Source organism: Neomonachus schauinslandi, chromosome 5 (assembly GCF_002201575.2).
Source record: "Neomonachus schauinslandi chromosome 5, ASM220157v2, whole genome shotgun sequence".
In the NCBI taxonomy this organism is placed as follows: domain Eukaryota; kingdom Metazoa; phylum Chordata; class Mammalia; order Carnivora; family Phocidae; genus Neomonachus; species Neomonachus schauinslandi.
The window spans coordinates 174,392,728-174,419,539 of record NC_058407.1 but is presented as its reverse complement, the minus strand read 5'-3'; the positions used below and the strand labels follow the sequence as shown (position 1 = coordinate 174,419,539).

Sequence of the window (26,812 nt, the reverse complement as noted above, 5' to 3'; positions counted from 1 at the left end):
ACGAGACCCTAAATTCAAAGGTGTAACAGAAAGCAGAACAACTGTGGAAATATTATCCATATTCAATATTACAAGCAGATTAATTAGTTCATAATTTGCAAGACACACTTAAAAATCCAAACTTCTCTTTTATTAGAGAAAGACCATGAAGTAGACAATATTCATATTCGTTACACCTACGAGAACAACCTTTCGGTTTGGTGTCTTGCTGTGTCTTCCTCAAACGCGGTTTGAAAGACGAGGTCTAACGTAGTCGGTTATCTTCCTTCCTTTTTTCTGAGCTGCAGGAGGTTGTACCGAATTCTGCACATGAATGGCAGCCGACATCCGCGAACACACAGAAGGGCACAGCCGTCTCCGCTCCGGAGCAGGAAGACTCCCGCCCTGCACACCCACCCCTACTCACCACAAGGAGAAAGGGCCCTCACAAGGCAGTCACCAGACTTGGCCTTTCTTCCTCCCCTTTTTGTTTCTGCCTCTGCCTGGAATGGTAAAGTAAAACCCAGAGGGCAGAGGGAACAGGAAAAAAAATCTCACACCTGGCTGACAGCAATTCTCAAAGCTGCTGGATCTCTCCACTGAGAGACGGTCAAAGGCTGGTCACCAGGGGAGGAGAGAAAAAGCAAAAAACAAGTTGATGAAGCATCACCCTGGAAAGGTTCTGACACTAAGAGGAAGATCCACAGAGAAGAGAGGTGAGAGATGGGCTGCAGACGGGGCAGGGGAGGGCTGATCATGCCGCACGACGATGCTCACACCCCTCACGGCTGGCCGTAACTGCACTCCTCAGCCACGAGGGCTAGGAAGGCCTACTGCCCACCTCTTTTAAGAAAATGCTCTAATTTTTTAAAATAAAAGGAAACCTATAGAAAAGTATCAAGTATGAGAGTAACACACACCTAACTACCCAATGAACCAAACCCACTGTCACCGCTGCCCTTGGTGAGGACAGTCCTGAAGGGTAGCCAGCTCCCTGGAACGTACACCTCCCAGGCACCGGGTCTTCAGAGAGCCCGGCTGTGGGGGCACAAGACAGAAACAGAGACACCGATATCCACCTTCTGGCAGCCTTACCTGAACCCCACACCAAGGTTAGGTCTAGATTAAAGGCTCTAGGGGACAGACTCATGGTTGGTCTCATCGCTGCTGTATCCCCAGCATACTACACAGTGTCCAGCACACAGAAGGTGCTCCATAAACGCTGGATGAATAAATGAATGGAGAAACAAGCAGACTGGCTTCTGAGGCTCGAGTTCATCATGGTGATAATTAAGAGGACACGGCCTTGAGCAAACCATAACCTCTCCAGCTTATTTCCCGGTCTGTACCAACACGAGGCTTTGGTACTCAGCTGGGAGGTCCCTTCCAGCTTGAGGACACAGCATGCAACGGAACCAGCACACAAAAGTCTGGCAAAACTGCCCCAGCACACCACCCTCCCAGGCCGAATGCTTATTCAACACGAGTTGTAAATAATCGGCTCTGGAGGTTTACACTGGCTTCTTCAGTAAATTCTCAATCGGTGGTAGCGATTTCCGCCTTCTCTCCTAGAACATATCCGTTTACAGGGAGAAAGACTTAAACCCCAAATTCACACTTAGATGTTGTATTCCCTGGTTGTTTCTGACATTGCCCCCTTTAGAAGGTTAAGATTTTTTTTCCAGGACAGCCACACCCTCTCATTCTTTTGACTCTCCCACCTTAATTTTTAAAGTTAACTTGAAAAAGACTGCAAAGATGAGAAAGGGTTATAAAAATGTCACCTGTAAGATCCGCCAGTGGATATTAAAACGAGTGGGCCAAAGCTTGAGGAGAAACAGGATATCTGCATTGTCTCCAAATACTTAACAGTAACGAGAATGAGAGTAACTCTACAGCAGAGACCCTGCAAGCCCGGCCTCACGTCACCAGGAGCTGAACCCCTGAAAGGATGCTCTGAGTGGGTACATCATCCCTTCTGTGATTTTCCTGCCAAAAAACGCATCACCTCATTCTAACAATGAGGAAATACCAGAGAAACCCAAATAGAGACACCACAAAATAACTGGCCAGTGCTCCCGAAGTGTCGAGGTCATGGAAACCAAGACAAGACGGAGGTCGGTCACAGACTGGAGACTAAGGAGAGTGACGACTGAGGCTGTGTGGGGTCCCGAGCCGGATCTGGGGACTTGGGAAAGCTCCTCGAGGGAAAACGGTGGAACCAGATTGGGGTCTGTAGCTGCATTCACCGTGCGGCTCCACACCCATCTCCTGGCACTGACAGCCCTACTCCGTCTCTTTAAGAGGTCAGCCTCAGCAGAGACAGGGTGAAGAGCATATGGAAACTGGACGGAAAAAATGACCAGGCAGACCATCCGCAGGACCCTCCAATACAAATCACTCATTAAAAAAAACTGGGAAAATCATGAATAGGCACAGCCCAGAAAACACATGTAGCCGATGAATATCATCAGGGAGATTTCAATGAAACCATAAGGAGATACTAATACAATTTTTAAAGTTGGGTAACCCTCAGTATCAGCAAGGATGAGAGCAACAGGGACTCTACAACCACTCTGGAAAATGATCGGACAGATCTTGTCTATTCGGAGGTCTATGTGCCCAATGACCAGGCAGTCTTGCTCACACGGACATGTCCCGAAGAAACCCCTGCACACGTATGTCGGGAGACACACAAGAAAGGCCACAGCACAGAGAGAACGGACCCCCCTGATTTATTCCTGCAGTGAAAATGAAGGAACCCCAGCCACTCCAGCAACATGAATCAATCTCAAACCTGCAGGTCACAGGAGAATATATACGGTTTATATCAAGTTTGAAAATAGAGAAAACTTGAAAAGTACATATTATGGCAAAACTCTAAGAAAGGAGGGGACTGATGGCTCCAAACTTGGGGTCCCAGCTCCCAGGGGCAGACAGCATGGGAGTCCCAGGTGCTCGGAGCCCCTGGGCGTGGACGGGTGTGGATGGCGCGGGCGGGAACCACTGTGCCAGTGACAGCAGAAACCAGATACTCCGTCTATGGCGAATGAAGGACATTGAGGAAAAAGCCAAAATGCCAACAGGCATATTTTAGATGAATCTAAATGACAGAGACGACCAGGCATTTCGAAACTTTCAGACTTTAAAATCAAAGGAAAGAATCCAAGAAGAGCAACTGGGAAGGTTCAGATTCACTCCCAAGGTGCTGATCTGGACACAGTCACGACTGGCCAGGACCCACATGATACAACCTGGAAAGCGGCTCTCAGGAGACAGTAGTTTCCTACTATGAATAAGGCCTAAACACTTTGAGTTCCATGAGTTACAATGAATTTTAGTATTTTAAGAATCCTTTGTACTCTTTGAACAAAACATTGACTCAGCCAGACTGAATTCACGTTGCCCCCTTAAACCATTTAATAGCTTGATTTGCTTCCGTTATGTGTTTTTGTTGTTGTTGAATGTTAGGATTTACAGCAACGCGCAGCTGGCCGGTACTTTGACAGTTTTTAAGGAACTTCTACTGAAGGTCCAATCAGCCACGTAAAACACAACCGTGCCGCCCTGGGGCCTGCGCACCACTCACCAGCTGGAACTCGCTCCTCCGGCTGAAAGCCTCCCTGATGCCAGAGTCCCTCCAGAGAGCGCTCAGTGCGGGGACGTACAGCTGGAAGGTGGCGGGCTCCACAGGCAGCCCCGCCTTGTTCTCAAAGGCCAGGAGGAACATGCCGTGCTTCTCATTTTCCGAATACTGCCACGGAATGCCAAGCTTGTCTCGTGCATCAACAAGAACCCTTGAGCCCTGCGAGATAAAAGACACAGAAAGGGTTTAATTGTGCTTCCAAGACGACATCACAACAGAGAGCCTCTGCACAGGCATCGACTGTCACCAAGCAGAAAACCAGGCCATCCACCAGGATCGGTCTCTTGGTTCGCTTCATCAAGGCACCCAGGTCTCAACTCGCTGAAACCTGGCAGCTCCTCCACACCAGGAGGACACAGTGCCTCTTTCAGCTTAAAGAGTGGCCAGCAGTCGGGAAACAGGACAAAACCGAAATGCACCACAAGCCGAGCGGCCTGCCCGTCCCCCTAAAACAGGAGCTAGGGGGGCACATCCTCGATTTAATGCCACCACTGCTAGTGATAATGAGAAACTTATTTTTTTTAAGATTTTATTTATTTATTTAGAGAGAGAACATGAGTGAGAGAGAGAAAACAGGAGCAGTGGGAGCAGCAGACGGAGAGGGAGAAGCAGGCTTCCCGCTGAGCAGGGAGTCCAATGCGGGACCCCATCCCAGGACCCTGAGATCACGACCTGAGCTGAAGGCAGATACTTCACCAACTGAGCCCCCCAGGCGCCTGTTTTCATTTTTTCTTAGTTCCTCACTGTTAAAGTACTTCCGGCCCCGTTCTTACCTCACAGACTCGCCTTAAGTACAGGAGCAGAAGCATCCAGACTGTGGGAGATGTGGTCCCACCGGGAAGTAGATCCAGTTCATTGCTCTTAGGCTAGTGCTTCTGAATTAGCAATACTGTACCTAAGCCAGTTTCTAAGTTCTGAGGGGACCCAGTGAATACTGCGGTGGGCGAAGAGCAGCAGGGGGCCTGTCTGGAAAAGCTTTCACGGGCTCAGACCCCAAACGACTGGGAGCAGTAACTCACCCCCTGGCACAGAAAATCCCAGACCTCACTGCCCACTTGGCACTTGCTTTTAAAAAAAAAAATAACATCTTTATTGGATATAAGTCACATAACATACAATTCCCCCATTTAAAGTGTACAACTCAGTGGTTTTTAGTTGGCAGTTACCCTAAAAAGTTTCACTTCCAACACTTGGGTCAGAGAGGACTCCTCAGGTCTCTGCCTTCCTTGTATCTCTGCTGCAGCATCAGTTTGGTGCCTACAACTTCCATTTCTGCCTGAAACCACCGAGTCAAATGGTAACGGGGACCAGAAAGAATAGCTAGGATCTCTCCTCTAGGCCTAGCAGATCGGGACTGCTGGTGAGAGGTGTTCCTGTGAGTTCCCTCCTTAGGACCCACACGCATGTGCCATCAGTAACCAGGCCCGTTTGTACTGATCCACAAACATGAGTTCAATGCTTACTCCGGGAAAAGCACAAGCTAGGCACTGCAGGTAAACAAAATGTTTATGAAGCAGAGTCTGATCTCCAGAAACTCAGAATCTAGCTAGAGAGAAAGACCTAGGAATTAAAAAAAATTAACACCCATTCATGATAAAAACACCCAGAAAACTAGGAATAGAGGAGAACTTCCTTAACTTAACGAACACTGACAAAAACCTACAGCTGAATCCTTTCCTCCAAAACTGGGAACAAGACAAGGATGCCCACTCTCAGCAGTGCCAATCAACATGGTATTGGGAGTTCTAGCCAGTACGGTAAGATAAAGAATAGAAATATAAGGTGTAAAGATCAGAGAGAGAGAGAGAGAGAAAATAAAACTAAGCCTACTTTCAGAAGAAATGAAATGATATCTATGTAGAAAATCCCAAGGAACCTACCAAAAAAGCCTCCTAGAATTCAAGTGAACTCATTCAGCAAGGTCACTGGACATAAAAATCAACCCACAGAAGTCAACTGTCTACTAGCAATGAACATGTAGAAATTGAAATTTAAAATGCAATATTATTAGCAATCACTAAAAGAGTATAAATCTTACAAAACATGTACAGGACTTGTATGCGAAAACAAAATGATGAAAGAAATCAAAGTAAACCTATTAAATGGAGGAACATACCATGTTCATGGATTGGAAGCTTTACAATAGTAATGACATCAATTCTCTCTAAATTGATATACAAGTTTAACACAATTTCTATAAAATCCCAGCAAGATCTTTTATGGGCATGGATATGGTGTGTGTTCTATGTATGTGTGTGTGTGTGTATGTGTGTGTGTGTGTGTAGTTACAGTTATTCTAAAATTTATGGAAAGGTGCTAGATTAGCTAAAACAATTTACAGAAACTAAGTGAAAGGAATCACTCAATTTCAACACTTATTATACAGCTATAATAATCAAGACTGTGTGGATTTAGTGAAGGAACAGACACCTAGGTCAACTGAACATAGGCAAGAACCCAACGATGCTCCCACACAGCATGGCCCGCTGATTTTTATAAAGATCCAAAAGCAATTACACAGAGGAAGAATACCCTTTTCTTTTTTTATTTTTAAAGATTTTATTTATTTATTTGAGACAGAGAATGAGAGACAGAGAGCATGAGAGGGAGGAGGGTCAGAGGGAGAAGCAGACTCCCTGCCGAGCAGGGAGCCCCATGCGGGACTCGATCCCGGGACTCCAGGTGCCCGAAGAATACCCTTTTCAACAAATGACACTGGAGAATTAACTCAAAACATAAAACTATAGGGGCGCCTGGGTGGCTCAGTCGTTAAGCATCTGCCTTCGGCTCAGGTCATGATCTCAGGGTCCTGGGATCGAGCCCCACATCAGGCTCCCTGCTCGGCGGGAAGCCTGCTTCTCCCTCTCCCACTCCCCCGCTTGTGTTCCCTCTCTCGCTGTGTCTCCCTCTGTCAAATGAATAGATAGAATCTTAAAAAAAAAACAAAAAACATAAAACTACAGCATAGGAGAAAATGGTCAGCATATACAGCTTGGTAAACAGTTTTTAGAACACGAAATGCCTGATTTATAAAAGAAAGATATCAATAAACTGGATTTCATAAAACTCAAAACTCTGTTCTGCAAAAGACTCTTAAGAGGCTGGGAAAAAAAAAAACAAAACAACAACCCACCACATCTCTAACAAAGGACTTCTATCTAGAATATATAAAGAACACTCAAAACTCAACAGATGGAAAAACAATCCAGTTAGAAAATGGGCAGAAGGTATGAAGAGATGTTTCACCAGAAAGCACACACAGACAGCAAGTAAGCAGGTGAGGGCGAAGCAGGTTAAGACTTCGGCAAGGTATCACTACCCACTATTAAAACAGCTAAAACAAAACCAGTGAGGACACCAAATGGGGGTGAGGACACAAAGATATTTGCTGTCTCATGCATCGTTGATGGGGCTGCGAGAGGGCACAGCCACTCTGGAAAATGGTTTTCTAGTTTCTTAAACAATTAAACATATACTTATCATACAATCCAGAAATCTCACTCCTGGGCGTTGAACCCAGAGGAATGGGAATTTATGTCTTCACAAAATCCTGTGCAAGAATGCCCAGAGCAGCTTTATTCGCAACAACCCCAAAGTCCCTCAACAGAGAAATGGTTACACTCTGTGGGGGCCTCCGTACTACGGAATAGGACTCGGCAGTAAAAGGGAACGAACACACTTGATTCATGCAACAACCCGGGTGGATCTCAAAATTATGCAGAGTAAAAAAGGCAATCTCAAAAGGTCACATACTATGTGGTTCCATTTATAGAATATTCTTGAAGTGGCAAAGTTATAAAGATAGAATACAAATTAGCCGCTGTCAGGGACTGGGGATGGTAGGGGAAGCAGGGGGGCAGGTGACTGTGCCAGGGCAGTGATAGGGTCTTGGAGGTGATGGAGCTGAGCTGTGTTGGCTACAGACCCTCACGTGGGAGAGCTCGTCATAGAATCTCTCCCTCCCTCCCCCGCCCCCACATACACACACACACACACACACACGCACACACAGCACCAGCATCAATTTCCTAGTGGTGAGCTCGCACTGCAGTTCTAGAAAACGTAACCACTAGGGGAAACTGTGTGATACCTCTCCCCATCATCTTTGCAAGTTCCTGAGAACCTGTAATTATTTCAAAATAAAAAGTTTTTTAAGAAGTTAACCAGCAGGGCGCCTGGGTAGCTCAGTTGGTTAAGCGACTGCCTTCGGCTCAGGTCATGATCCTGGAGTCCCGGGATCGAGTCCCGCATCGGGCTCCCTGCTCGGCAGGGAGTCTGCTTCTCCCTCTGCCCCTCCCCCCTCTCATGTGCTCTCTCTCATTCTCTCTCTCTCAAATAAATAAATAAAATCTTAAAAAAAAAAAAAAGAAGAAGAAGAAGTTAACCAGCAGCCGAGACAATAAATGCTCCAATTTCGTGGCGTGGAAAGGGAAGGTTTACGAGGGGCCAGTAGGAAAAGCGAGATGGATGGGTCTCCAAGTGAGCTTTTGAAGTGCAGGTCAATGTCAGCAAGTGGCAACAGTGGGTTAGAACCCATCCAGCGGGGAAACAGGACTTGAATAAATCCTTAGCTCTCCTGCTTCTGGGCTCCAAGCACCCCATTCCTGCCTCTGGGTCCTTCACATCTCCCTACTTTCTCTGACAACTTCACACCAAATTCCCATCTGCCCAAAAGGACAAGAACCCAAGAAAACAAAGATGTTTCATATTCTCCACATGCTGCACAACAAAAAAAAAATATCTGCATACAGAGAAGGTAGAAGAGATCTCTCCGGTAAGATTCTTGGCACAGGGTCACAGCACCTTTGTGCAAATCAGACAAAGCCGTCCTGGCACATGAGGTGCCTCGCCCGGCAAAAGAGCTGGGTCAGGATCTCAGCCCACCCCGAGCCCCAGACCCAAGTCAGGTAACCAACCCACCTACCATTCCTGATGGCCCAGCCTGCACAAGTCACACTCAGCAAATTCGGTCTGACACACCAGGTATCTCGTCAGTGCCCTTTTCACGCATGAAGAAAGTTCAGCCTCACAAGGAGCACCTCCTCCCTCACAAGGGAAATTGAACCTCTGCCCCCTGGGGAATTTCGTTTTTATATGTCGGAGATGAAGGCAGGGAATCAAAACGGACTTGGAAGACTGAGTGATCATTTCCAAGCCTGCTTTCAACACTGCACAGACCAGGCCTTCCCTAATTATTGGGGTGAACACAGGTTTGGCTTAAAAAACCCTAGTCTATCCAAAAGCAGCCTGTGTTCCCTGCACACGCTGCCACCCAGGCAAGCTTGGAACCGGCCCAAATTAACTGCTCCCAAACACGAAGAAAAGGCTCCTTATTTCTCTTTTTAAAAATCCAGGGAAATTGACAAAACTGCCGATGAACTTTGAATTATACCAGTTAGCTATGGTCTGTTTTCTGTACCCTAGTCCCTTCATCTGGAAGAAAAAAAGCATCAAGAAAAAAGAGGTCCCTCTTGCTTTTTACAATTTATCCTAGTGAAAAACTACTCTCTGCCAACTTTGTTCTGAACACCCAAAAAATCGAGATAAAGGAGAGGTTTCTGCCTAAAATTGGAGTCTTCTTTTTCTTGCTTTCTCGAGAGAGCATGAAGTCTTTGGAAATGTTCTATTTACTATACTTTGGCAGAACTGACACTACATGGGTTCACTGAACCACCGTTATACAGAGCTGCTGCTGTCTTAGAGGAAAGATAGTACTACACAGCAGGCATTTTACAAAACACCTTGCATCATTCTTTTGTAATGAAAGACCTATTTCCCGGAACACAAAGCCCAGAAAATCCTAAAATCCATATACACTCAGAAGACAAAGAAAAAAAATTAGGGCAGAAGACCATTTGCTTGTCTCACTAATGGCTTTAAGGAGAGCTCTTCTTTCAGTAACAATGTTACGGAAGTATTAATTTTTTCAGAACCATACATCTTATTCAGTTACCCAAATATGAACAGTTTAAGTCGTATGCAGTTTGGTGACTTCATCTCGATACTATGTAACACTTTAGACTGTTCAAAGAGCACATTTTTAAGACAATTTATAAATCCAGCAATTTAAATTTCTAGTCAAAGAAGAGATTCCCTGTCTGCTGGGGATGTAGATTTGGGGGGGGGGGGTTCAGTTTTACTGGATGGAGACCAAAACTTGCAAATCCTGTTATCTCATTTCAAAATAAATGTTGTTAGTTTAGCCCCTAATCAAACCAAATCTTTTCAGTCATTCCTTACTAAAATCTTCCCACAGTAAATACTAAAGCCGAGATAGATCTAAAATGCTAGTAGATCAAATTAACTTTTTCTATAGAATGAAACAGTGACATTAAGAAAATGTTAAAGTTTAGAGTGTTCGCCCAATCAGATAACAGCGTATCTATTGGAAAGCTCTTTTTTTTTTTTTTTATATATTACTATTTTTTTAAACCCACTAGGGCCGACTTGTTTGCCTTTGGCCACCATCCAAATAAAAGAAATGCTGCCAGAAATGTAAACAGGATACATTTCTTTAAGTTAATGAGTCCAGCAAGCAAAGGCAGATGGCTCCTCTTAGCTTTTCTCTGAAACCGAAGTGGAAGAGAGCTTCTAATTGAGAGGTCAGAGGACAAGTGAGAAGGGGAAGCAGCAAGCAGACAGCCTGGTCCTCAGAGCACCACTACTTTCAGGACAGGATCGCCGGCCTCCTGGGCCAGTCCCCTCCCCCACCGCGCCTCCCCACTACCAGAACAGGCTCTGGGAAAGCCACCTCCGGAGTTCTACACTGAGAAGCCCCTCAGGCAAAGACCAGTGCCAGGGGAGGCGGAGGGGGGGGGGGACCACAAAGGTGGTAAACGTGGCGCCTGCTCCAAGAGCTCTCAGGACACAGAAGCAGCGCAGAGCACGGAGTGCGCAGGCTATAATCAGAGGCAGGGGAGGGTGGTGGGCACGACCCACTAGCCGGGAGAGGAGCCAGCGGAAGCCAGCGGGCGGCAAGGGGGTGGCAAAGCGGAGAGCTGCGAAGGGGGGATTTACTCCGAGGGAGCAGGAAAGGATGGGGGTCTGGAAAGAAGCAGCTGCCTCCAGACTCAGGGGTGGGAGGGCACCAGTGCAGGTGTGGGGGGAGGAGTCAGAAGCTCCCCCCCACAAGGAAGATGAGAGGTAATAGCAAGAGAAAGAAGTCACCAAACGTGGATAGTGGGGCAAGCAGATAGAGTGCACAACCAGACCACCAACCAGCTCTCCAGAGCTGAGTCCAGAGGACTGTTTGGCTTGGGAGGGGGGAGATCTGGGGAAGTTTAAGACAAATTAAATTTAACCAGACAGCAGGAAATCCAAGGCAACACTTCGAGGAAATAGAACTGTAAGAAAAACTCTGGGTTCAGGAAATGTACAGGAAAAGTGAACTGTCAATCCTGAGCTTTTTCTGGGTACCCAGGAAAGGCTGGTGCTCCTTAAAGCTAAAAAAATAAATAAACAAGGAATTCAACATCAGTTCAGAATTCCTCAGATCTCCTCAAATGTAATGTGAAAATCCATGCTGAATGTCAGAACTCAAGAGCCGGCAGGCTGCAGACTTCTGAAGTCACCTCCTGGAGCCACGCAGGGAGCTTCTCTTCTCTTCTCTTTCAAGTGGCAGGCTCTAAACCCTGGAGTCCGCTTGGACTAAACATCCACTAAATGTTCTAAAGACAAACACTGGCGCAAGGGGGAATGAAGCCTTCCTGTCGAAGTACAGTAAATAATAAAGACATTTGAGAATAAATACTAAATATCATTCCAAGGGGGGAAACATCCCATAAACACTACACACAGGTAACACAGCTCAATGTGCTAATTCAGTGTTTTCAAAATTCAAGTCAGGATCCACACAGTGAAATCATGTAGTGAGCTTTTAAAAAATGAAATAGAACATAATGGTAAATATCGGAATAATCTGTAAATAGTAGCAGCAAGTGATTTATAGAAATTCTGTGTTAGGGGCGCCTGGGTGGCTCAGTCGGTTAAGCGTTCAGGCCCCACGTGGGGCTCCATGCTGGGTGTGGAGCCTACTTAAAAAAAAAAAAATTCTGCTTTCAAGCAAGATCTGAGTACACAGACGGATGTGTCTGTGTATTTCCAGGCGCCCACACATGCAGCTACACTGGGTAAAATGTATTTTCTACCGTGCACCGTGCTCAGAGAGCCACCGGGCCAGATTCTTCCAGGGTCTGCTCTAGGGTGGGCCTTCTCTCGTGCCTCTGCCACTTCAGAGCTAACAGGACTGAGCTGAGGCTCAGAACTCCAAACAATAATGAGCTGGGCTTGGGGAAGAATGGATAACAGAGTGGAAAGAGGTTGAGGAAAGTGGTGTGAGAAAAATCAGGCCACTAGATTGCATTTGAGGAAACACAACCTTGGCCGATCTCTCAGGGTCATCCTGAGCAGCAAGGTGAGGTCCAGGAACACATCTCATGGTATTTTCGACCCTGCAGACATTGGTCAGGACAAGCAGTTAACATGGGCTGCAGAAAGACCACCTCTTGACTTGTCCTGAGGTCGGGTGTGTGATGCACACACAGAAACCAGTCCTTGAATAAGTCTCTGCGTCCAGCCTGGTCAAGCTCAGGGCCTTGCATATTGTGGGAAACAACAGCACAGAGCTCACAAAAATGCTGTCCTTTCCACAAATCCTTTCCATTCTTATCAGGGTGTCCAACGAGCAGATGCAGACATGCACAAAAGTCATGCTCTCTCAGCAATCCAGACGTCGTCTCAGGGACACTACAGTAACATGTTACCATTGCTCATACTAAAGTACTTGCCATGTGAACAATACTGTGTCAAGTGCTTAACATCCACTAGCTCATTTCCACTTTGTAACACTGTAAGGTGAGCAGTACTGTGCCCATTTTACAGATGAGAAAAACTGAAGCTCAATCACACAGCCAGTTAAATGTGATTCTGTGGTCCTACCGCTGGTGGGGTTTTTTATCTATATTCTATTCCTTTATGGGTTTATCAGGGAAGTGAAGGCACAAAGAAAGGCAGGAGGCAGAAGCTAGCTGTCTGTCTGCTTCCTGTCTTTCACACAGCTGACAGCAGGCCCGAGTCTACAACCAGATCTGAGCTGACCTTTGAGGACCCGACATTTCTGGTATTCCCTATAAGATTTTTTAAAAAACAGTTATTAAAATCTAGAAGCATGGGATATGCTTACACCTGGCTAAGTTAGAGAAAATTTCGTGAGTTCAGATCATACTTTAATCTCCGAACAGTAAAAACCTTTCACTCATGTAAATGACCTTAGCAGCACAGAATTAGAACATTCAACAGCTGCTCCATCCAACACAGAGGTCCTTAGCACCAGTGACTACTGAGCGGTGGACGAGTGGCCAGTCCGAATTGAGATGTGTTCTAAACACATACTGGCTCTCAAAGACTTATGAAAAATAAATGTAAATATCTTTTAGTTTTTAATATTGATCACATGTTGAAATGATAATGTTTTGATATTTTGGGTTATCAAAATATATTAATTTTGCTTTACCTTTCTTAGTGTGGCTAATTTAAAGTACACTCTTGGACTGAATCACTATATGGGAACATTTCTTAAGATGGAATTTCTTTCTTTCTGATTACAAAAATATTTTGAGCGTAGAGAACAGAGGAAACACAGAAATGCACTAAGAAAATTAAGTCCTCAAGAATATTACTGTTGTTAATGCAGAATGTTATCGGTCTCGTTCTTTATAGAATTCTCCTTGTGTATGTATGTATAAACATCTTATAAATCTTCGAAAACATTTCTAGCAATATATCACAAACATTTCCCCATGTCATTAACTATTTCAAAACCTCAGGACTTATAACTGCTGTGTAGTAATCCCACCTATGGGGAGAGCTGTAATTAAACTGATCCTCTGTTGCTGAACATCTAAGTTGTTTCCAAAGCATGGAAAGTATGAACAACAAGGCCGGAAGTTCCCCGGACGGGCACATCTGCACGTATCTGACTACTGTCTTGTGACAGATTCCTCAAAGTTGCATGATGAAATTGCTGGGTCAAAAAGTATGCGCACATTTTTGAGGCTTCTGATAAGTATTACTAAACTGCTCTCCAGAAAGGCTGTACCAAGGTACACATTTATAGCTGGTTAACTTTTCATTTTCCTAAAATTGTTTTTTTTAATTGGTCTGTTTGGCTTTGCTAAAATTGTCCCACAATAATATTTAACCAGTCATATCCTCAAACCATAGCTCCAAGGGAAATCCCAAACATTACCAACTGAAGATGAAGCAAATTTATGGGGTGCCTGAGTGGCTCAGTTGGTTGAGCATCTGGCTCTTGATTTCAACTCAGGACATGATCTTAGGGTCATGAGATCCAAGCCGCACGTTGGGCTGTGTGCTGAGCACAGTCTGCTTGAGATTCTCTCTCCCCCTGTGCCCCTCCACCCACTCATGATCTCTACAATAAATAAATCTTAAAAAAAAAAAATGAAGCAAATTTAGTGTGTGTGTGTGTGTGTGCACGCACACACACATAGTGACAACCCAAAGCCAGGAAAAAATAGAAAATTAATAAGTATTTGGCTTCTATAGTTCAAATAAGCTTTTGCAGAAGCATTTTTCCTCTAAGTCCTATTAATAATAAAACACGAGTAATAAGCCAAATAAATGATGAGTAAAAGTGAGTTAATTAAAAAGAGATAAAATCATGAAGTAACCGTTAATAAACATGCGTGAATTTCTAAAATCTCTCGCTTCCAGTCAGAGAAGGAAGATCAGCCAGTACTTCCAGTAAAGCATCTTGCATGAAGGCAGAGAGAAGATGTAAACCTTTAGCCTGAGATCTTAGAAGTTTCCCCATCAGGAGAGCCTTGAATTTGATGGGAGAGTTAAGGTCAATTCTTATCTGTACAGACATAAATCCCTTGAAATAGTAAGGCATTAAGATAAAGGGCAAAGGGCAGAAAAATCGCCTGGACAGCACACCGGCCTGCTGAGGGTTTTCATTCCTGTCTCCAAAGCTATCCGATGGCAAGTCTGAGGCTGGTTACAAGACTAACTGGAGAAAAGAGAAAAGAAGGTAAAATTACTACTGCAGAACATAAACAGCACCAAAAATGCATGTGGGCTTGTCAATAAATCCAAGACCAGCATGAGGCAGACTCCCGCTAAACCGCTGAGACCCTTTCAGGTCAAGTCTCAGGCGTACACACACCTGGGCAGAGGAGCGACAGGGGGAGGCAGCTCCTGGCGCATCAGGAGCTCCTGCAACATCGCAGACCCGGCTTCCTGGCCCCACGGAGGAGCTGCGGTTAAACAAAGTCAAAGCACCTTCCAGCCCTATTATTAGTCAGGCCCCTTCCTGCAGTCCCGTGCTCTAGCTGCTACACGGAGGCCCTGCTCTTGGGGCCTCCACGATTTTCACTATGTATTTCATGCATCTGTGCATGCGTTTCCTACTGACTCACACCCCACCACTTCCTTCTTCAGATACAGAAGCGGCGCTAACGTGCAGTGGGGTCTGGCACCGCACACAGAGCAGCATAGCTCAGCTGCATGTTTGGCAGCACGTGCTTTCGGCAACCCTTCCGCCCACGGGGAAGCTCCCTCAGGGCCCTCTGCAGGTCACATCTGCATGCGTCCCTTCCAGTCGATCTTCAAAATAAGTTAGTTCATGGCACTTTGTTCAAACCCTACAAGAACCCGTCTCATCAGAGTAAGAGCCCAGGTCCTTATAAAGGCCTAGAAGGTCCCACATGACCTGACCCTGTTGTTTCTCTAACCTCACTTCCTCCTCATCTCTCCTTTTGGCTCCACTACAATCACTTGGCCTCTCTGCTTCTGCCTCAGGGCCTTTGCACTTCCGGTTCCTGATGCTTGAAACCCTTTGGCCCCAGATATCCCTAGACTGCCTTAGATAATGCACTCCCTCAGCTCCTTTGATTCTTTACTCAAAGATCAGCCTCTTAGCAAGGCCTTCCATTGGCCATCTTATCTATGACTGTGACCTTCTGCCGCCCCAAGCCCACCTCTCCTGCCCCTTCCCCACTTTCAAGCTCTCTTTAGCACTGACCAGTAGCTGGCTAATGGACCCTATGGTTTACTCATTCATCTTGTGTATTATCTTTCTCCTCCCACTGGACCGGAATGCCCCTGAGGGCAGGATCCTTGGTCTGTTTTGTTCACTCCCATATTCCCATTCCCGGGCCCGGCGCACAGTAGGTGGTCTATTTGTTGAGAGGACAAATGTCTGAATTTCAGGTTCCTCATCTGCTAAACAAGGATAACTCTGAGGGTACAGCGAGGAATACCTGAAGTAATGTATCTGTATACTAACTAGATCTGTCTTGTACCTAAACGGATCAAATAGCGCACAAACCAAATGTCATCAATCATTTCAATTTACTTCTCACTGGAAAACTTACCCCACATGAGGAATCATTATTGAGACTGATAAGTTAATATTGGCTCATATATTACCTGAGAGTAATTTAGTTGTGTAATGGGTCTGGAAATTCCTTTAAAAACTATCTCCTTTCTACACATCCAAGATAAAAAGCCAGTTTACAGGAAAAGTTCAACCAAAGAGACAGCTTAATTTACTGTAGCAAGTAAATTAAAACTGCAGCATGACAAAGTTTAAATCGAAGAAATGCCCCACATCTGTGTATCACTTCTTTCCCAAATATGCAAATGCTTTTATGATTAATAAGATACAAATAATTATTTAAAAGCATAATGCACTTGGAGCAGTCTTGCAGGGTCAGACCTACTCCTGACCAGCAGACCCAGCCCAGCGGTCCCTGGAAAGATGGTAAGAACAAACAGGGACGCAGGGCTCCAGGGAAGATGCCCTTCAACAGGGGATACTGAAGCCAGCAGCTCAGCCCTTTCAGACAGTACGCACAGAGGACCAGAAGCAATGAAGACGTTCGCATAGTCAGGTGAGGAGACTTCCTCTTCCAACAGCAAAGGAGCTGAGAATGTGGCCAGGAACAAAGAGCTGGCGGAAGCCCCAGCCTGAGGTGCCCGAGCCGGGCAGCGATGTCAGACCCAGAAAGGAAGTCCCGGCTCCTACTTGGGGTTACAGCTGCTGACCTGGCTCTGCAGCTGGCAGGGAGCGCTCTCCGTCACACCAGCCCCGGAGCACGGCGACTGGGCCGGAGGTGCAGCTGCAGGTGTCAGGCCAGTTTGCTTGGAAGACAACGAGCGACAAAGCTACCGGAACTCTGGTGAACCCATGGCGGCACAGGGAACCCCAAGACAGACGAAATCATTAGCATGTTTCAGAGGGATCGGAGAATACGCTTGCTGCTTGTTACTCAGACTGATTTTGTTAATGACCAGTAAAGTAACTCAGAGAAGAAACCACAAAGTAAAATTAGTGTACCTGGAAGAAGACTGCCCAAACCCACAGGATGGAGAGATGTGAAGAAGGGCGGTAAAATGAGGATTATTTCTACCGAACAGCGAGCTCCCCATGAGCAACACTTGACCCCCTTCCATTGGGCAGCCCTAAGGGAGGGCCTGCTGGGCCAGCACTGGGCGTTGTGCTGGTTTCGGACACTCAGCCAAGTGTTCCTGCAGCACACGTGGGAAGCAGGGGCTCCCCCCAAATAGGTTCCGTGGACTATTTAAACACAGCCCCACAGGCCACAGCAAGCACCCATGTCCAGTTCTTAAAAAGCACCATCCAGAGGGTGCCTGGGTGGCTCAGCTGGTTAAGCGTCTGACTCTTGGTTTTGGCTCAGGTTGTGATCTCAGGGTCCTGGGATCAAGCCCCCGCACCCCCCACGTCAGGTTCTGTGCTCAGACGCGGGTCTGCTTCCCCTCTCCCTCTGCCCCCCACCCCCCGCTCACACTCATTCTTTCTCTCAGATAAATAAATCTTAAAAAAAAAAAGCACCCTCCATAAAGAACCAGGTAAAAAGTCACATACTGCTTTCATATAAAACCAAAGGAAATCAGACATTTAGCACAGAAAGCATTAGTTATTCGGCGGTTGGAGGGAAACTCCCAGAAAGATTCCCTAGAAATGCCACACACTACAGCCATGGGAGAGGTAGTCCCAGAGGTTTCCAAGTGTTACACACAACCAGCATTTCAGACCGTTCTTCACCAGAAACCTGCAGACTAAGTTAATCCTTGTGTTACTAATTCCATGAAAAAAAAAAAAAAAACACAAAACTATTTTTAGTTTTCAAGTAAGTAAGAATATCTCCTTAAGGACACACATCTGCTTTTCCTCAAAATCATGATCAATCATTCAGGCAGTGTTTTCCTTAGCTTTCTTTTTCTTTTAAAGCTGCTAAGACACCAACAGAGGCTTTAGACGTCTGTAATTTGCTAAAACTGGGTGACTTCACGCTCCCCTTTGGACATAGCAGATTGCCCTGACTGCACTGCTGAAGCCACATGAACGCATAAATGTTCATGGTGAACTTCCAAGTCCATCTAGATAACATGCGGGGTGCGGAGCACAGAAAAAGAAAGGCAACCCACCACAAAACCTGCACCTTCCACGAAGGATAAAGCTGGTAAACAATTACAGTTATTCAGCATCTGTAGATGGATTCAAGGATAAATACAGTTGGCTCCTACACAAAGTTTGGGTTAGGGGTGCCGACCCCTGTCCCCCTACACAGCTGAAAACCCATGTGTAACTTTGACTCCCCCTAAACTTGACTACTAACAGCCTACTGTTTGACCAGAAGCCTTAGGGAGAACATGAACAGTTATCACATATTTTTCATATTCTGTGTATTCCATGCTGTATTCTTACAATACAGTGAGCTGTAGAAAATATTAAGAAAATCATAAAGAAGGAAAAATACATGTACAGTGTTGTATTTATTAAAGAAACCTCCACAAAACCATGTATAAGTGGACCCGTGTAGCCTAAACCTGTGTTATTCAAGGGTCAACTGCACATACCTAACATCAAAAGAAGTGAGTGACTTTTAAAATATAATTACTTCATGTCCAATGAGAAGAGGTTACAGTTTCAAAATTGTAAATATACATCAGCTTTGATGAAACAGAACGCTCTTTCTCAGCAGGATGAGGTTTTTGACATGAGGACAGACGCTCGCAGTGCCAACTCCTTCAGCTAGCCCCTCCCACCCGTCCTGCTGCCTCGGCCCCCTCTCCCCTGCAGAGGACTCAGAGTGCCCATCGGGTGCCACCTGCTACAGGGGTTACAGCCACTGAGGACAGACACTCGCTGTCCCTGCAAGAGAAGCACCCCTCGCACCAAGAGACCGACCGTATCGGCGGCCCCTCGAGAGGAAGACGCTGGGGACGCGAGGACAGTCATTCCAGGAGAGCACTGAGATGGGAAAAACTGACCAGGCCCGGAAGGTGGGGCAGAGCAGGGCGCCAGGGAAAAACAAGATGAAAAGGCAGGCAACTGAGCACTGTGAGGTGTAAGCGCAGAACTGGAAAAGCAGGAGACGCTGGGATTAGTCACAAGACTGGGATTTGAGGCCATGGCTGCGTCTGCCCGTCTGCAGACTCGCGGAGAAGCTGGGAGCAGCTCCGGAAGCAGCGCCTGGCTCCAGCCGGCTCTGGCTGGGCGCCGCACGGGGACAGGCGCAGCCCCGGGCCGTGGTGGCACTCGGCGTGTGTGTGCCCGGCCCAGCGGCGGACGTCCAGCTTGCGTCCGCTGTGCTGCTTCACGCAAGTCAACTTCTGTCTCTACGAATCCTGTAACCTCACCTAAGGACAGCTCGAGACACTAGAATAAAGCCCCTCTCAACGCTGGCTCACAAACCTAGTCAGGGTCACAAACCAAGACTCTCAGGGGAGTTCTTTTGCAAACATAAAGTCTTTATTCCAGAGTCACCTTCTCAGTGAGGCCTTACCCAACTCTCCTATTTAAAACCACAACCCCCACCACAAAATTCCTTATTTCCTTTTCCTGCTTTTTTCATGGCACAGAATTTCACAGCATTTCGAAGTTAGAAGGACCTCTAAAAGGTGCTGCAACAAGTCACCCTCCAGCTAGGAATTCCTTATAAATACAGCTTTCTATCCATAAATGGCTATCAGCCTATGAGAGAAAAAGGGTTCCTGAGTTACCCCACAACCCCGTAAGCACCTTCCTGTGCTGTGCGCATCCACCCCCCCCCCCCACCAGCGCCCTCACCACGGTGCCCTGCAACGACCTGTGCGCACCCACTAGGCCACGTATTCTCAGCCGGCGCCTGTGAGGCACCTGCCGTTTGATTTCTACCACCGGGCACACAGTAGGCACGCGACACCACACGCGGATGACGAGGAATTCACTTCTATCCTGCGGCGGGCAGCCCCTTCCGTCCAGTGCTGGTCATTTTCAACGCCACCAGGTGCCAGCACCGTGGCAGGTACCCGGGACACAGCAGAGACAAGACAGACGGGCCACTGCCCTCCTGCAGCTCATGCTGAGGGCAAGGGGAGACAAATCACAAGGCAACAGAGACAGAAGCAATCCCTGCATCCCAGCCCCTCCTTCAGATGGGGGGGAATGCACGCTCTCCAGGCAGGGATGGATCTGCAGAGAGAATGGGGAAGGAGGCCACTGTCAGGAGGGCTGTCGGGGAAGGCCGCTGAGGTGACGAGCTGACCCTGAGGACAGGAAGGAGCCAGCCATGCAGTAAGTGGCAGGCCGAGCTTTCCTAGTGGAAGGGAAGCAAGGCCCTGAGCTTAGCAGTTTTGAAAAACTGAAACCAAACACCCAAGGGGCTGGAGCGTGGCCGGCGAGGAGGGGGTGGGAAAACGCAGTGGAGCCTGGTAGGTGCGGGAATCCGCAGGCAGCCAAGGCGCGGGGTGCTGGCACTTTTCCTGGACTATGGTTTGCAAATACTACAAACTGTAACTTAGAACGAGGAGAAATGTAACGCTAGTGTCACTTCACCAAACAATCTTAAAAATACGCCAAGATGGGTTCAGAAATAGCCCATTTGGGAGCTTGGCTCTTCGGGCTATCAGTTTAGCCATCCACATGCACAGAGGCACTTTCAGATTTTCCCACAATCGGTCAAGAAGACAACAGAACAGAGGGTTCTTCTCTATACACCCTCATTACATAGCAGTGGATGGGGGCAGAACAGAGACTTTAGGGAACTGTTTTCTTGTATTTGCTGGCAAACTGAAAGCTCTAGCACCACCTTTATTCTGTGGCATCTGAGGCTCCATATTCTCTGGAGCTGAGCTTTGGTGAGCAGCCTGTAGTTGTCTGAATCTCAGGGGAAAACACAAACTTCGAGGCACCACAAATGGGTCTATATTGCACTATCATGATACCAAAGAACATAAAGAATGTTCTTCCCTAGGCCACCCTGGTCTGAGCACCACCCAGAGCCAAGGGAACGCTGTCCCGCCTGCGAGCAGAAACAGGGAGCGGCAGGGACTCCTGGTCCTAGTTCAGAACTACAAGCTCTCAGCCCACTCATGTGGGGTGGGGCAGGTCTGCAGACTGAGGCTTGCAGGCCAAATCCATCCTGTCTTCTGACTTTTCTGGCCTCTGAGCTAAGAATGGTTCTTAGACATGAGTATCTGCATTTGATTCGATGGTAGGAACACTAACTTTGAACCCCAATTAAATGCAATGTTATTCCCCCCGAAAAGAATTCTATTTGTATATATTATGTATTACATAACACTGGACTCTACATGACAATTCTTATTATTACACATTGGATTTTATCAGCAAAAAAATTACTGAAATTTATTTTCTTTCTTATTACATGGATATCTTCATAATAGACTTGATATGGACTCCTGGCTCACAAAGCCTAAAATATTTACTCTCTTTACAGAGAACATTTGCTGACTCCTAGGACTTTTCCTTCTTGCCTGCAAGGTGGGTGTAGCTGATGTTACAAACCCCCATGAATGGATTTTCAGGGTTCTCTCTCTACAGACCAGTACTTCGCAGGCCTGGCTGCTGGGAGAGTCACCTAGGGAGTTTTAAACATCCTGGTGCCCAGGCTGAACCCCAGACCCAAGGAATCGGAGTCTGGCAGTGGAGTCTGAGGTGGGCACTTCCGGAAGGGCCTCTTACCACTGTGACCTCTGCAGACCTGAACTAGGAGGGGAAACAGGCTTGCAGGGGGAAGAAAAAGAGCGATTTCATGTTTCTGGCATTCCTAATCTAGGTCATGACTATCTTTGAATAGATTCTTCTTGTATTAATCGCGTTCTCTATTTTCTGTATTCACGATGCCCTTACATCTCTGGGGCTTGTAATCCTGGAGGGACGACCCCTCCCAGGGCTGGCTAACTCCCTTTCATAGGCAAACCAACCAGTGCAGAGCCCAGGAGGCAAGACCCCTCTGCCCCAAACTCCCAGGGCCAGGTCCTGGACAAGCAGGGACCATCCCTGTCAACCATCTCCCCATCAGCTGCTCACCCTGCCCTGCTCACTCTTTCCCATGAAAGCACCACTGAGGCTCCGGGCCATGCTTTTCCTTCTCCCTCTGCTTCCTGACTGACCCTGGTCCTTCCCGGGGGCCCTGAGTGGTGGGCAGTGCCCTTTTGCTGAAGATCTGTCAGTACGAACTTCTTCCTTCACGACTGTTACCTCCGTGTCCACGTGTCTTACCATTTCCGATTAAAACAAATCTGGGTGATTTTCTATGGCTCCTCCAGCTCATGTACTTGACAAGTCCTAATACTTTGTCCACTCAAACACATACACAGGGAATTTTTCACTTATCTGAAATAAGGCATAGTTTTCCACTTCATTTAATAGCTTCGCTAAGACTTTCCATGAGAGGCGGCATTTGACAACTCCATAAAGCTGCCGGTGCACAAAACTGACCTGTCAAATCCACGTCTAAGCACATGCTCTGGAGAAACTGTGGCCACAGTGCACGGCAGACGTGGACGAGGACATGCAGGACTTGGCATGATGGTTAAAGTAACAAACTAGATCTGTATGTACCAACATGGACGGAATGCAAACCTACTGCTGAGCAAACCACTTTTTAAAATATATTCAAGACGCCATATATATAAATTCTTTAAGATTTTAAAGTGCGTGCACATGCATGTGCGCATACATATGCACATGCGCGTGAGGGAGAGGGGCAGAGGCAAAGGGAGAGAATCCCAAGCAGACTCTGAGCTGAGTGTGGAGCCCAATGTGGGGTTCGATCCCACGACCCTGAGATTGTGACCTGAGCCGAAATCAAGAATTGCTTAATCAACTGAGCCGCCCAGGTGCCCCTTTATAAATTCATTTTTTTTTAAAGATTTTATTTATTTGACAGAGAGATACACAGCGTGAGAGGGAACACAGGCCAGGGGAGTGGGGGAGGGAGAAGCAGGCTTCCCGCTGAGCAGGGAGCCCGATGCGGGGCTCGATCCCAGGACCCTGAGACCGTGACCTGAGCCGAAGGCAGACATTTAATGACTGAGCCACCCAGGCGCCCCGCCCTTTATAAATTCCTAAAAACACATGAAATATATATATTGATTACGGCTATATACACAGGTACTAAAAGTATCAAAACCCTGAATACAACCAAACTTGTGCTAGTGACGGCGTCTGGGGAGAAAGAGAGCAGCAGGCAGTAGTAATGCTCAGAACGAAGCCGGCACTCACTGAACCCCAACTAGGTCCAGGGGCCAGTCTGGCAGGCATTAACTCACTTGATTCTTAGGGAAACCAGGAGAGAGCTACTATTATCATCCCCATTTCACAGATGGAAAGACTGAGGCAAGCAAGATGACAAAACCCCACATCTGCTCCCAACCTCACTGAGCTACCGGTGTGGATATGCAGGGACTCCTGAGGTCCTCCAAGTGATCTCCCTGCCTGTACTCTGGATCACACTCCTGTTTGGTACACAGAGTGATCCTTTTACAAAGAGAAGTCAGATCATTTCGGTTCTCCACTGAAAACTTCCCAGGAGCTTCCCATCACACTTGGTTTTAAGTGTGAAATCCTTAGTGCGGCCTCCAAGACGGTGTTCCCCATCCCTGCCACTGCTGACCCCACTCCACCCACACTGACCTGTCTCTCCAATCCCAGGGCACACCCCAGCCTCTGGGCTTCTGCAGTCACTGTTCCCCCTGCCTGGAGCACTCTCCCCACAGACGTCAAGAGGGCTGGCTTCCTCTATCTTTGTCAGCTGTGTGGCATCCAGACCTGCGCCCACAAATCAGGTATGCTCGCCTGGTTAACTGACCACCGTGGCTTCAACCTTATAACTTACAAAGATGCCACTGCGGCCACATTCTAATTAACACAGACAAAACTCCATGGGAATCCCGCACATTCTACAAAATGTTATTTAAGTGAAAGATGCGAACCAATGATTTTCTGATTAATGTTCTGCTTATTGTAGGCTTAAAATTTTTTGTGAAGATTCTTAGATTATCGACGTTCTACAAAGACAGGCTGAGAAATCAAAGCAGCCGGATCACTTTGGCTTTATTTCGGGAGACTCCTTCTTTCAACAGTGGGAAACCTGCTGCTTCCTGCGCTCAGGTGCTCAAAGGCTTTCCCCTTCCCCCGCTCCCCCTGCAGAAAGATCACGTGAATGAACTAATCCACTAGCATTCCTTTCAGTAGTAAATACAACTGTGAGAAAATGGATGTCAGCCCCCAACTGACTGCAGAGAGAAACTAGACCCACGTGTTTTCAGTTACATGGAATAATGAATAGAGAATCGCCTTTATCGGCTACTCATGCAACTCCCAATCTGTGCGCAGGACTCTATATAAGGAAACAAGGCTGAAACTCCCCGCGAACTCACTGGGTGGCCCAAAGCAAGGCGACTCACCACTGAACACTCCCCAGTGGGTAATGGTGGCGCCTCCAGCCATCCTACCCTGTGCGTCCTGTCCCACTTCCACTATGCCTTAGCAAGAGAGCTCGACGCAAGACCAGGCAGGTGGTTCTTCTTCCCTTTCCTTCCCTGCCAGCACAGGGCTAGTTCCAGGAAATACACGGATAGTCCTGACCTTCGTGTTACTAAAACATGAAAAATATTTTAGGAGATTATCAAAATTAAAATTTGATTTTCGTGTTCTCTCAGACTTCTTTCCTCTAGGAGCACTTATTTGTATGTCCAACAAATATATGATGCCTACTATATGCCTGCACCGTGCTGGGCCTCGGGGATATGTGGTGCGTGAGGTCAGGTCCCTGCACATCCCCCAGGACGGGCATTCCAGGATGCGCCCACTAGAATCAGGTAAAAAGATAATACAGGCACACAAACGGAAAAAATTCAGATTGACATGACCATTTCTTAATAAATCTAGCTTGAAAAATGTTAGAATGTTACCTACTCGGCTTTCCTATGTTCTGTTTTTATAACTTTTTAGCTAAATTTGCAAATTCTGAAGCTGCTGCTGGACACTACTTTTTCTTTGAGATGTTCTATTCTGCATGCTTTTTGTCTGTATCACCTCCCATGTGTCTCAGAACTCAAAGACAACCCTCCCGTCTGAGCCAGCATCTGTACGTGTCCCATAACCAGGAGTGGTAATTCTGAATAATGGGGACCTTAGATCTGCACACTCGTACCTCCCAAACCTAAGACCTATCTTAAGGGAGTCCCTTTCTCAAGCCCTACTAAAGATAAAGACAGTGACTTGCAAAGGAGCTGGACAAAATTAACATCCTTGACCCCCCACCCCCCAAGATGGTTTGCTAAAACCACTTCTAAAAGCACTGGATTTATCATCAGAGTTCCTCATGCCCGTTCCCTGACCTCACGCTTACCAGAATTCAATATGGTTTAAGAGATTAGCAACAATAAGCCTTTCAGGAACACTACAGTGACCAACCACCACTACACTATGCCTTGAAACAAGTAATTTTAATTCTCCGTGACTCTTCGTACATATTTGTAACGATAAAAAGTCCGGTCTGAGGCATCTGTGGCAGGCTTTGCGGGAAGGGCTCTTCTACACTTGCTGGTTTGAACAGTCCAGAGCCAGCCCCCAGCACAGATCGCGCCCACCATTAAACCCAAGGGCCCTGTTTTTCTGCAACTGCAGGGACAAGACTATTTATAGAACGGGCTACTGATCTAACTGAAGTATCGATAGCAGGAAGGGCAAACTGTGTCCCGGATCTACAATTTCTGTGAGCTCAAAAGGGAGAACTTTCTGATGGGACAGAACGAGCACCGTGGGAGGGTAACAGGAATGGAGAATGTGAGGAGGGGAGGAGAGCAGGAAAGACTTAAACATTCTTGGTCTTTCAATCACACCGATAACAAACCTCTGCAGATTTAGAAAAAGAAAGCCATTTTGGAAGGGGTCCAGTCCTTCCTCAAAAGAACTGGAACAACTCATCCAATAGGGATGAAGAATCTGCTACAAGGTGGACTAGAGAGAAAATCAAAAGGACATCCTGAACCTCAAAGGATCTTGAATTCTAGTTGGACACACAAAATTAACTAAAAAGATAAAAAACTTAAAAAGCTTGTTGTAGACACAATGAAGTACAAAATATAGGTTAATATCTATAAAGAGCAATGCAAATGCAGGATCTTGATGGAATAAAGGGATTGCAGTAAAACTGCATAGAAAAAGTTGTTTAAAGTTTTTTGTTTTTGGTAAAACTACTACATGTGCTTACATAAGCAAGCAAAAATAAGAATAAATCGCCTTTATTTTTTTATTATTTTTTAAAAGATTTTATTTATTTATTTGACAGAGAGAAAGAGAGACAGTGAAAGCGAGAACACAAGCAGGGGGAGTGGAGAGGGAGAAGCAGGCTTCCTGCCGAGCAGGGAGCCCGATGGGGGACTTGATCCCAGGACCTGCAATCATGACATGAGACAGAGGCAGACGCTTAACTGACCGAGCCAACCAGGCGCCCCAATAAATCCCCTTTAATGAGAGGTAACTACTCACTACATTTTGGTGAATCATGCCCCCTCCCCCCAGCATTTATTTATTTATTTATTTTTTACACTCAAACTTGGGACCTTGGGGGCGCCTGGGTGGCTCAGTCAGTTAAGCGGCTGCCTTCGGCTCAGGTCATGATCCCGGGGTCCTGGGATCGAGCCCTGCATCGGGCTCCCTGCTCAGCGGGAGGCCTGCTTCTCCCTCTCCCTCTGTCTGCCGCTCTGCCTGCTTGTGCTCTCTGTCTCTGTTAAATAAATAAATATCTTTAAATAAAACAAAAAACAAAAAACTTTGGACCTTGAAGAATAATAGCTCACTCCTTTTTCGGTTAAACATATCACAAGCATGTTTTCATGTCT

General features: G+C 46.6%; 1 protein-coding gene across 1 annotated transcript in view; it reads right to left on the bottom strand.

Moving 5' to 3' along the window:
• GNA12 (G protein subunit alpha 12) overlaps nucleotides 1–26,812 on the bottom strand; it is a 135,969-nt gene that overhangs the window by 59,296 nt on the left and 49,861 nt on the right. The window contains exon 4 of the mRNA XM_021680134.2: nucleotides 3,569–3,784. Coding sequence (XP_021535809.2) covers nucleotides 3,569–3,784 — 216 coding nt within the window. The remainder of the gene's footprint in view (nucleotides 1–3,568; nucleotides 3,785–26,812) is intronic.